Source organism: Corvus kubaryi, unplaced genomic scaffold, assembly GCF_017639235.1.
Source record: "Corvus kubaryi isolate FWS band 111438036 unplaced genomic scaffold, C.kubaryi_AGA036_p1.0 37367, whole genome shotgun sequence".
In the NCBI taxonomy this organism is placed as follows: domain Eukaryota; kingdom Metazoa; phylum Chordata; class Aves; order Passeriformes; family Corvidae; genus Corvus; species Corvus kubaryi.
Genome location: NW_024581119.1, coordinates 1,835,544 through 1,847,604, shown reverse-complemented (window position 1 = coordinate 1,847,604; position 12,061 = coordinate 1,835,544). Strand labels below are relative to the sequence as shown.

General features: G+C 52.7%; 1 protein-coding gene across 6 annotated transcripts in view; it reads left to right on the top strand.

Annotated features, from left to right (window-relative positions):
• Positions 1 to 12,061, top strand: part of NECTIN1 (nectin cell adhesion molecule 1) — a 91,575-nt gene that overhangs the window by 74,529 nt on the left and 4,985 nt on the right. Inside the window, exons 7-10 of one of the 6 annotated variants that reach the window (XM_042034355.1) lie at positions 1,124 to 1,211; positions 1,658 to 1,768; positions 6,754 to 6,863; positions 8,541 to 8,585. In XM_042034355.1, coding sequence (XP_041890289.1) covers positions 1,124 to 1,211; positions 1,658 to 1,768; positions 6,754 to 6,863; positions 8,541 to 8,585 — 354 coding nt within the window. Of the gene's footprint in view, positions 1 to 1,123; positions 1,212 to 1,657; positions 1,769 to 6,753; positions 6,938 to 8,540; positions 8,586 to 12,061 lie in introns of those variants that run through there. The other 5 variants (XM_042034359.1, XM_042034353.1, XM_042034357.1 and 2 more) reach the window with 5 other exon arrangements.

The following is a 12,061-nucleotide window of genomic DNA, read 5'->3' as shown; positions in this document are numbered from 1 at the left end:
TATGTTCCCCACCCCCCACCTCATTGTTGTTACACCTTGGGCACATTTTGTGCTCCATTTAATCCCATTTGAGAGAGGGCACTGGAGGATAGCGGGAGAGGCTGGGGAGAGGAGCAGGGGAGCGGCAGGAGATGCAGAAAGGCACACAAACAAACAAAAAAAAAAATAGTACCACAAGGTGAAATTGCATCAACAGCAGCGGGCCTGTGATGGAGATGCATTCTGACAATCCACTTCCCACAATGGCCCTCCACCAGGCTCGGGGAAGAGCCACTTCAGCTGAGAATAGAAACACAGCCGTGCCCTGCTCTGCAGAGGTGCTGCCTCTATTGTGGAGGCTGATCCCGAAGGTAATAGCATTTCTTTTCTGTAGAGCCATGAAGTCAATGTTCTACAGAGCCCCGGGGACCTGTTCTGCCCTCCCTGCCACCAGCACATTCCGGTCCCACGCTGGAATCCAAGGGAAGGCGCCCATCCCCGTCAGAGTCTGCACGGAGAGGAGGGAGGGGGGCAGCCAGCTAATTAGTGGATCAGAGTTTTAATAAGTTTTGTAAAAGGATTAGACGCATCTGTGCATGTGAACAGAATGTGCAGAGACAGTCTCTAGGCTGGGATTATCGTGGCTGCCAATCCCTATGCTCTGGGGTAAAAGCCGATCCTTGGCGAGGGTCAGGGATGGATGTCCCTGCCTGGCAGAGCATGCCCATGAGGAGGATTCAGATTCCTACTGGGAAGCCCATGGCAGGGCTACCATCCCAGATAAACTGCCAGACTGGGGCTGGCATTGCCTCGTTACCACTTTCTGGCACCTCCCAGCCACAGCACAAACCACGTGCCATGGGATGATGTGGAGCCATTCCCAAGCAGGTATCCCAGCTGCTCCCTCGGGATCTGCAGCCTGGCATGGGGATCTGCCTAGAATAGGCACAGAATGCTAGGAGGGAGTTTATTTCCATTAACAATTCTAACTGGGGTGAGACAAAGGGCACGGGGGGCTGCCTGAGGATAATCTGTGTGATTGTCTTGGCACTTTGGTGACAAACACCATCAGACCCTTGGGCACATCAAAGCAGCAGAACCTTTTCTCCTGCTTTCTGCTCAGCAGCCTCTTCTTTCCCTGCAGGATTGACCTGCCTCCGTCCCACAAACCTGCCCCTCCACCAAAGAGGAAACAGGACATGAAAAGCCACCTGACTCCAGAAGACATCCAGGTAAAAACCCGCAAATTCCTTCCTCTGGCATGGAAATCTGATTCCAAGCAGTGTCCACAGTGCCTGGATTTTGGGAAATGGGGGTTGCAAGAGCAAAGAAGTCCCTGGCATGAGTTTGAGGGGCAGAAAGTACGGATTTTTCAAGGCCAGGTTGGATGGGGCTCTGAGCAACTTGGTCTAGTGGGAGGTTGGGACTAAATTATCTTTAAGGTCCCTTCCAACCCAAACTGTTCTATGGTTCAGTGACTCTGTGACTTGTCCCCCCAGAATTCCCAGAGTCTGGCACTAATTGAAAGCTGTAACTTGGATTCTGCTGCGCCCCTTCTGTGGATATTGAATTCTGAAGGGGTTGGCGTTCAGCTGTGGTGGCACCTGAAGCCGAGGCTGCCCCAAGCTGTGCCAGAGGATAACCCTGGCTCTTCTCATCCCTCTTCTCTCCCCTCCAGGTTGTTCACTTGGACAACATGAAACACGAGGAGGAGATCCAGAAGTTCCCTCTGCAGACTCCCTACTACGACATGGCAGCCCCCGAGCCCTCTCCCTACAGTGACAAAGTGGTAAGGACCGAGGGTGGCAGTGGTGCTGCTGGCACCTCACCCAGCCCCACCTGGCTCACAGGACCTCTCACCCTAAAAGACAAAGATCCCCACCATCCACAGCCCAGGACTGCCCTGTCCTGGAGGAAAGCAGCCTCCACGCTCTGATCTCAGCTGTCCATAGGTCCCAGAGCTGTGCCTTTACGGCTCATCCCTCAGTAAAACGCCCTGCCCACCCCAAATTCTCTACCTGAGAGCCGCCTACCCCACCCTGGCGACTCCTCACCTCCTGCAAGGAGCCCCTGTTAGAGTTTGCAGCTGCGGGAAGCAGCAGTGAGAGCTTCACAAAGCAATTATCTGCAGGGCAGAGTGTGCCAGCGTTTGACTCTCACTTGACAACAAGTTCTTTAAACCCTTTTTTTTTTGTTTTTCTGGTGTGTGGATTTGTTCAGCCTCAGATGGGGAGATGTTAATGTGAGGCAGCAGCAGCAGGGAGAGATTAAGGGTCAGGAGGAGATGCTGGCAGTCACATGGGAAAGGCTGGTTTGCAAGGAGTGAGGAAATGTGAGATGCAAAGGCACAGGGAACAGAAAACAGGTAAGATCTGAGTGGTTTTTTGATGAGAAACCAGAAAACCATCCTCCTCCCAGGCCTCGGACAATATCCTTTCCCTCCCTCACCCTGTGGCATGGGGATGCTCTGTCTTTTTATCCATAGGAGACAAGATATCCCAGTGAAAATCCTTCAGGTCTCTCCCAAACTCCTCCTCACAAGGAGTTCAGAGCACTGCACGCCCAGCCTGGTGCTTCAGCAGCGTCAACTCCCTGGCTGGAGAAAGGTGTATAAACATCAGCCCAGACCGGAGTAATTTTTTATGAACACCACTAATTACAACCCAGTTCACCCCGGTGTGACCCTGCCAGGTGTGTTCCTGTGCAGATAATGGAAGGACAGGGCCCAGTGCCCTTTAGCTGGCACGAGTCTGCAGCGAGGCAGGTGCCGAGGGCATTGGAAATCAAAAGCCCCAGCTCTGTGCTGAGCCGGGTGGATGTGATCCTATTTACCTCATCCCTAAGGGAAAACTCCCCCTTGGAGCCCTCCCTCAGTCCTGGGGCTGGTCCCCAGCTCTTTCTAATCCTTGCTGAGTTTTAAATGAAACGCAGGATGTTGGAGCAAGACAACTGCTTGGAAAGCCTCTGGAAGCTGAATTTCAGGCAAGCAGGGGGATGGAGGAGCTCATTTTGGGAAATAACAAGCAGTCAGTTAATTAAGTGGCAGAGTTAGTGATGTGAGATGGGGCCTGATGGGTTGCTGCTCCGTAACCATGGGAACAGAGTTTGCTGCTCCCAGTCCTGGCCGGAGAAGATGCATTTCCATGTCCCACGCCTGGCACCGGCTGCTCCTCACCCGTGGATTCAGCCAGGAGGTGATGGACTGTGGAGCTCTCGTTTCATTTGGCCCACGAAGAACTGGCTCTGCAGTGAGGACGTGGTGTCTGGGGCACTCCAGCTGCTGCCACAGCTCTTGGCACGGGCCTGGCACAGCTGTGGATGAGCCCTGTCCCTGGTCAGCTTGGCCAGGAGCGTGTCAGGCTCGCCCATCACGTACCTGCGCCGTGCTCTGGCTCTCTGCCCCAGCAGCAGGATGAAGCTTGCTCCCATTCCTTGCTAAACCACTGCATCCTTTGGGCAGGCAGCTGGCTGTTCCAGTTTGGGACTGGCAAGGAAGAGAAGGGTGTCCTTGGCTGCCAAGGAGTGCTGATTTGGCTGGATTCTTCCCAGATCACACAGGCAGGACGCGCTGCCACAGCCAGGCCAGGGGTGGGTGGTGTTGTCCGGCCACGCTTTGCAAAGGAACAAGCTTTGCTTTCCTCCCTGCAAGGAAAAAAGTGACCTGCATCACTTTTTTCACCCCTTTTTCACTGCAGAAGCCTCCATGGAGTCTGAGGAGTGGGAACCTCCAGGGAACAGCAGTAGGGATGGTGGTGGTTACCAAACCAGCACCACGGGATGGAGCGAGAGCTGCCCAATCCTTCACCTGAGGGCTGGGTCAGCTGGAGGATGAGGGGGGAAGCACATCCCTGATCTCTGCCAGGCTCACTTTGGCACAGCCCTGCTCCCACCGTGCCCAAAATGCAGATGCAGGCGGCTGCTCTGGGGTATCCGTGGTTCTGGGATCCTTGAGAGGGAAAGGCACAGCAGAAAGGCAGGATATTCTTGTTCTGCCTGTACTTCATCCGGAGATTCGGCTTGGGAGGGGAGTGAAGAAGATGAGAGTGGAAGGGAGCGGATTCTGCAGGAAAACGGGGAGGGTGCACTCAGCTTTAAATGAATTGTGCAAAACCTCGTAATTTGGGATAAACCAGATTTATCACAAGGCGGCATGAAAGGCACTGCCTGGGGTTGGCGATTTCACAGCACTAGAACGGGAGTCAGGGAGTGATTAGAGATGGAAAAGAGTGAGGGAGGGGGGAATGGGAGAGGTGCCAGGAGAAAATAAAAGAGGCAGGTGGAGGAGGAACCTCCAGAGAGGGTGTGCAGGGACGTGTGTGTGGACGTGTCCTGGCAGGGGACCAGGACAAAGGGAGAGGCTGGGGCACGTCAGCAGGGTCAGGATACCTGCAGGAGGGAGCAGAACTGGGAATGAATATGTATTTTCAGGTGTTGCAGGCTGTGGGAAAGCCAGCACAGAGCTGACAGCCCCGAAACGCCCGAGGACAGTGGCGTGGACACTGAGGCTGCAGGAGTGCGTGTAGGGGTGGCGGGGCTGCCTGCAGTGATTTCTCGGAGCAATTTTGGGATAACAGCGAGGATATCAGAGCAGGAAGGGGATGGAGAGTGTGTTTGAGGTGTGTGGGTGCAGGCAGGTGCGCTCTGCCTGTGCTTTCGTGTCAGGTGGATGCTCCGGGCGTGTGTGAGAGGCAGCAGGAGCCAGAGAGAGGTGGAGGCAGGAGTGAGCAGAGCTGTGATGAGTGTCCGTGTCAGCAGGGCCCATTTGCACAGGTAGAAGGGGAAGTTTCATTGCTGCAGACAGCAAAATAATTCCTCTGGGTTTGCAGGGCAATTACCGGGGTGCCGATGGCGCTGATTTACACCGAGCGCTTGCGTGAGGCAGTGCCGGGCCTTGTATACAAGGCACATTATTGATATTGTAATAAATTCTGCTCTCAACAGGCAGCAAGGAGCAGGAGGGAGCCCAAGAGTGGGAGAAAGGGAGAGAAATCCATGGAGAAAACACCTCCTGTGGGGAGAAAGTGGGAGAGGAGTGAGGCAGAGTAGACAGGATAGGAGTGAGGAGGTGAGACTTAGTCTGCCTTTCTCCAGGAGCAGGGGAGGTACTGAGACACAAAATTCAGGGGAAAGAGCTCTGCAGGGCCTAGGTTTGGGTCTGAGACTGGAGCTGGCATTGCTGATATTCCTAAATGGCCAAGCTCTGGGTCCAGACACGAGGCAGAGGCTCCATAGGACGCGCAGCTTTCATGCCAACAACGCGCCACTGCCATCTGGCCACCAAGGGCAGGGCAGAGGTGACCTCCAGCCCTCTGCTCCTCCAGCCTCCAGCTTTGCTGAGCACTGGGAATGCTGCTGCAGCCCCGTTCCCCATCATTCCCCTCATCCCCGTGGCTGAGGGGCAGGATCAGAGAGCCGAGCCCTGGCACAGGCCAGCGCAGCAGGCAGGGATAATCACTGACTGAACAACCCCTTCCAGCAGCAGGCACTCAACCAGCTCATCACAGGGCTATAAACTTGTGAAAACGGCTCAGCCACAGCTGGTGGGTGGCTGAGGACACTTCCAAACAAAGAGGAGAAAAACATTTTCAAATTAAACGCCTTTTGCATCATTGCCATGCGGTGCAGCCATTTTGGAAAGGGGAGAGAGAGCCTGGAAAGCTGTTTTGTTTGGATGAGACAACTCTCTCCTCTCAGAGAGGCTCAGCAGATGCCTGGCTAATGCTGGCACCGAAACCAGCCCTAAAAGTGAGGATTAAAGAAACTCCACGGGGCAAGAAGCCAGGATCCCCCTCACACCGTGGGTGTGTGGCACCGAGGCTCCTCCTGGTGATCCGTATTCCCCACGGAGCCACGAGCTCTCTGGGCCATCCTGCCTTCCAGGCTTCTCCCGTTAGTATTTGCATGAAGGATGCCCGGCTAGGAATGATCAGACAAATTGGATAATACTCCATTCATGCAGTTCTTGCTGATAAGCCTGCTTAGGGAAGGAACACCCAGAAATATTTCCATGCCAAAGGAGGATGCTTTCAGCATCTCTTAGGCCGTGTTACAATGACAAAACCGTGCTGCAGAGTTAATCTGCAGTGCCAAGCTGTGCAGCCAAGCCTCGTGTTAAAAGAGGCGCTTCAGAACTCCACAGTCCCCACACCGGGGCGAAGCAGCCGTGGTGGCCAAGCAGGGTCATTGCCCTGTGGCCGTGCCTTTGGAGTTCTGGCTCTAAAGCCATTCCCTCCTGGTATCTCCTTCCCAAACCCCAAAACTCAAACCAATGATTTTCACTCATGTCCCCAAACCTGAGTTTGCAATGAATCCCAAATTCTTGGGTCAAAACAGAGAGCTCAGGTGCGTGATAAGGTCTGAATTCACTGATCCAGCCCCAGCTAAGGAGAATGCTGATCCCAGAGGGGTTCAGTGGAAGACGAGAGCAGCGAGATGCTGCTGGGAGCAGCCCCAGGGAAGGGGCAGTGGCTGGGAGTGCTGCCAGCCGGGGCTGGGTCACTCAGCTCTGCATTTGGGGGAGCAGTGCCTTCGGGACTTTTGCTTTGATTTGGGATTTTACCTGACTGATTATTCATTACCTCCCTACCTCCCTCTTTTTAACTGTTTTTTCTTCCTCCTCCTCTCCCTCCTCACCCTTTTCTTCTTTCTTCCCCTTCACCCCCCGTGTCCTGTCTCACCCCTCACCATCTGCACGGACCCTCTGTCCTCACTCCCCACCTCCCCCCGACTCCTCCCTCGTGTCCCCCCACCGCCTTGCTGCTCTCTTCTCTCCAGAACCCTGGCAACAAGGACTGTGATGTCCAGTATGCAGAGCTGGACACGTCCGCTCTGGCCGCGTCACCCAGCCCTCGGACCTCCATCCATGCTGGCGGAGACCTAGTCGAGTATGCAACCATCCAGCCCAACTTACACTAGCGCATGTCACTCTAGGCCCTTTCCCCTCAGTTCTGGCCTCAAGGTACACATGGCACTCTGCCTTCCTCACTGCACCCCTCAAAGTCACCGCTGCCCTCTCCCTGGATTCCTCCATCCCTGTGGAGCGCTCCCTCTGCGTCCCGTCTGTCCCTCCCTGCCTGCTCTGTCTCTCTCTCCACTGCCCTGGTGTTTGGGGGTGCTGCCAGGAATGCCTTTGCCTTGCCTTGCCTCTCTGCATGCTCTTTTCTCTGTGTTTCCCTTCGCTTCCTGCAGCCAGGCATGTGTGAGAGGGGCAGAGGGTTCATGGCTTCGTGTCAGAGCAGGGGTTTGCCCCCGGCTCCAGGTGGGTTGGAAGTTCCTGCTCTGGTTTGGGGAATTTCTGCAGCACCTGTGAGGAATCAGGAGTCAGAGATGCTAAGAGGGCTTTTCCAGGCCAGGACAAGGAGGGGAGGGAAAGGAAAAGGGGGCTGGTGGAAAGGGAAATTGAAAAAAAAAGAGCTTGTGTGCACGTGGAAGTAACTGTAGAGAAGACGGAGCATATGTGCATGTGTGAAAGAACAAGGTGGGAGAGGATGTGAGAGAATATGGGAACACCTAAAGGTTCCTGCAGCTGAGAGACTCCGTGGATAAGAGGCAGGCAGAGAGCGACTGCATGCGACAGTAACAGGGCTGGCGTGGCATGGCCTTGGTGCAGGTGGCAAGTTTGGGTGCTTGGGAGAGAGATTGTTTCCCTTGGTGTTCTCCTTCTCAAAACTAGACCCAGACTGAGCCCTGTTCTCCTGATCAAGTGTGACCAAACTTTTTCAAGCTCAGGTCCTGTGGCAGGGAGTGATTAGGGCTCAGTTGGTTTTTCTGGACCATCTCCAGTGACCCTTTGAATGCTGGTTTTTTAATCGAAAGGGGTGACTTCAGCTCTTCCTACATTCCCTTGCCCCATAATCACAGCTTTTTCTCAGTTGTTAAAGCCACCGGGTCCCTGAAAGGGAGACATCTCTCCTTTCCCACCTTTGCTGGATGATGAGAAGAGTTTTTGGCCAAGGAAATGCCACTGGTACCCCTCTCCTTGGCTCCAGCTCTCCGTCACTCCCGCGTATTCCCGAAGCTGTGGTGACTCCAGGTTCTGCCTTGCTCCTTCCCCTTTATTTTGCTGCCTTTCCAGCAGCAGGAAGGGGCTGTGGGTGTAAAGGGAAAGAGAAAAGGCAGACGGCAAATGTAGAGGTGCTTTGCAGGTCCCTGAATCCCTCCTGGTCACCCCAGGTAGACCAAAGGAGGCTCAAGAGAAGCGGCAGCTTGGGGCTGGAAAGGGACAGCTTGGAGAAGATAAAGGGAAGGAAGGAAATGAGGATAAGCAGGAGGAAAATGGCATTTCTACAAAGCCCCCTGGACAATCCTGTTGCTGAGGGTCTCCCTGAGATGAGGAACTCTGTGGGTGAGGGTGCAGCACCCACACACCCGGGTGCCACGTGTGCAGGGGGCTGCTCCGGTTTGCCTCTCTCCCTGTTTCCCTGGTTTTCCCGTGCTGGAAGCAGCCCTGTAGTTCCCCTGCCGTAGCTGAAGCCCTCCTAGGTGAGTGTCTGCAGCAGCCCCGGCTGGAGCAGATCCGTAACCTCTCTCTCTTGCGGTGTCTCACCCACTCCTGCTCCCAGAATGAGGATCAAGGTCTTCGTAGACGTAACGAGCGAGAGTGGACAGTAAGTTTTGGACTGGTTTGGTTTTTCCTTCTCTCCATTTGCGTGGGGGGGGCTGTTTGTCACTGGACAGAGGGGCTGGGCAGCTCCCAGGCACTTCCAGCCTCCTGCATCCTGTCTCAGATGAGAATTCCAGCCCTGAGGAAGGGGTGGTTGAACCAGCCACTGTCCCTCGTGTCCTCACCTCCCGTTCCCAACAGATTCTTGGGCTGTTCCCACTGCTCCAAACAAGGCAAGAGCTCCCTAATCCATCTTGGGAGGTCTCGCCTCGTCCTCCCCAGGGAGGGGAATTTTATTGTCAGCAAAAGGACAGTAATCCTCCAAATCCAAATTTGGAAATCCTCCCAGTCTCTCTGAAGTAAAAATAAAGCCAGTCATATGGCGCTTTGAAGGTGTAATCTCCCTGCTAAGACACACCACAGATCAGGGCAATTTCAATTTTTTTGATGCTTTTTTAATTATTTCCTCCCCCTTCACCTCCCCACACTCCGGCTCTCGGTTTTGCTTGGGAATTTCTTGTCCCTGTTGCAGCAAGAATAGCTGGAAACCATCAGACTTGGATCAGGAGCACAACAAATCAGTGACCAGGGTTCAGGTTCCCATTTCCAAATTGCAGAAGTAAAGCAAAGAGGTGGCTCCTTATTAGTTTCCCATTTTTAAATGAGGATATCAGCCCTGCCTTGACTCCAAAAGGGTGGAGAGGAGGATTTGGGAGAGAAACAGCGAGGAGGGAAATGTTTGGGGTGATTGATGGTGTGAGGTGCTGTAGGAACACAGACCAGGTACGTACCAGAGGCAGCAGGGGAAGAGAGAAGCATGCTGTGAGAAGGAATGCAACGTTCTGAGCAAGTTTTCTGCATAATTAATACTTGCATGTGTCTGAATGCACCCTTCTTCATAGGTTCTTGCTCTGTATTTTGGGAATTTCAGCTCCATCTTTTTATTTCCTGAACCCAGGGGCGAGTCCCTCTGTCCCACCTGCCCTCAGTTTTGTCCTCACAGAAGCCCAAGCTCAGGACCACTGGTTCCTGCTCATCCCTGACACATCAGTGTTTGTTCTTCACTCAGGATGGGGATTATCCAAGAACTCCCTCACAGATAAAGCATCAAAGAGAGCAGGAACATGCCCAGGGATACCTAAAGTCATGGCCATACTTGGAAGTGGAAAACCAGCTTGAATGCCCCGAGTGGGGAGTTCAGACCCAGGGGAGGAGAGGATGTGAGGCTCCCAACACCATGAGGAAATGCTGCTTTTTTGGGTTCCCAGTGTATTTTCTGTCCCCCAACACCTACAGCCCCTGCACTGGCTGCTCCACAGTGGGACAACAGCTTTGTGTGGCTGTCACTCAACAGAGCTGCTTCTTCCTGGCCATCAGCCTGTGCTGCATCCCAAAATTCAAAACCAGCAGATGAGGAGGGTCAGGGTAGTAGCAGCCCAAAATTTCAGGGGTTTTGAGCAGCAGGGCCTTTTCCCAGCCAGGAAAACACAGGTGAGCCCATTCCATGAGTGCAAAAATGTGTTTGCCTTCAGCTTGGCCAAGCAGAGAAACAACCATTACCCATCCAACTCTCACCTGTAAAATCTTCAGATTTCCCAAAAAACACAGCAGAGAAATGCTCGGGTCGCTGAGAAGGAGTTTTTCACTTTCAGACCAGTAAGAACTCATTATTCTGAGATGATTAAAAGTACAGGACATGGTCAGCTGCTGCACACCTCCTGTTACCCAAAGAGTTGTTCTGCAAACAGGAGAAAAGATGGAATTGGGTGTGGAGGGATGGAGAAGGGTTGAGAGTAAGTCATGGCAGAAATGAAAGCTCCCTAATTCAATCAAATAAAGCCTGTTTAAAGGTAATCTGCCAGGCTGTCTGAAATGGATAGATTGCTGACATCCCCTTTAATCAAGCTCTTGGAAATAAAACTGAGAGGGGAGGGTGTAACCCAGATAATGAAGAATTGCATGGAGTCATGCTGGAGACGAAGGCAATTGGGAGAAGTCAGGTGGGGGAAGGTGGTAGAATCGTGTGCCAGTTCAATTTAATTAGTTCATTATCCCTAATTTAATTTCAAACTTCGTTAAAGATAAATTAGATTGGGGAAAAGTCACAGTGGGACTGGGGAAGGAAGTCAAAGGGCACCGGCTGCTAAATATGTTAAAAAACACCAGGCTGGTTTTGTTCTCCTCCCTTTTGCCACTTAGAAATGAGTTCAGGGAACAAAGCAGGAGCAGAGCAGCTCCTGGTTCAGGTGCTGAGGAAAGGTAAAAGGAGACAGGGAATTCCCTTCCTTTGGCCCTGACATTCTCCAGCTGCCCCCACCTGTGAGGAGTGAGCACAAAACAGGGGCCAGCAAGAAAAGAAGGATTTGTTTGCCCTCACCTGTGCAAACAGAAGGGCTGACAGAACCGCACTTGGTGTCTTTGGCAATGCTTCACGGGCTCCTGTCTCGTGGCCACATGAACTGGGAGATCAGCAGGAAGAAAAACGCTCTCCTGACCCAGCACATTGTCACAGCCAGCCCATAAAGAGCGTCTGACAACCCCTCTTGCTGCCCCCTGATCACACCCAGGGGTCTCTCTCCTAGGAGACCTTTCTGTCCATGAGACCTGCACACAGCACTATCACATCCTCGGCTTTTCTCTGGCACGCTCAAAAAGCACATAAACCTCCCCTCCCACTTAATTGGTAACAAATTACAAGAAACCCCCTTTGCCTGCTTTGTCTCACTAAATTTCTGTAATTAAGACAACTTCCCTTTCAGCTTAGCTTAATGCAGAAAATTAATGATCTCTATAAAGCAGGAGGAGAGCAAGGCTAAATACAGTTTTTTCCCCCTCGCAGGTGTGGAAAAGGGTTTTGTTGAGTGTGAGAGTTTTTGAGAGTAGATTGTACAGGGAGAGGGCTTTGCACCTCCCATTCTCCCTGTCTGTGAGCCCTTTTTTATCTCTTTTTATCAGCTGGGGCCATCAGAAGAACAGCAAACATTTATTTAAGGTTGAGGTAGAGTTAGTGGGGCTTTTTCATGGCCCCTGCCTTGGGTTCCTCCAGTTAAAGAGCTCTAATGCTGCACTTGTCCACATTTTCACTTGGCAGTTAAAAGGCTGAAGTGGACAAAGCTGTGGGAATGGCCCTCCCAAATTTAGGAGACCAGCACAGCAACTCCACTACTGACTTTTAAAAGCTCATTCTGTAGGATAAACAGTTTTGCCAGTGGAAGGGAAATGAAAATGAGGTTGACCTCAGCGCTGCTGCTGTTTCCCTGGGGCTTAGGCAAAATTTCCCTCACTGGGCTCAGCCAAGCTGTTCCCAAAATTGCCTTCATTCCTCTCCCAGCGGCCTGAGCCATCAATAAATTATTCTCAACACCTTGTTTTCTATAGGGTTTTTTTTTTTCCAAGCATCCTGGTGAAATATTCATCCAGGAGCTGGCAGCAGATGACCCGAGTGGGCTGTTCTGTTCCTTCCGGCTTTTCCTCCTGAGG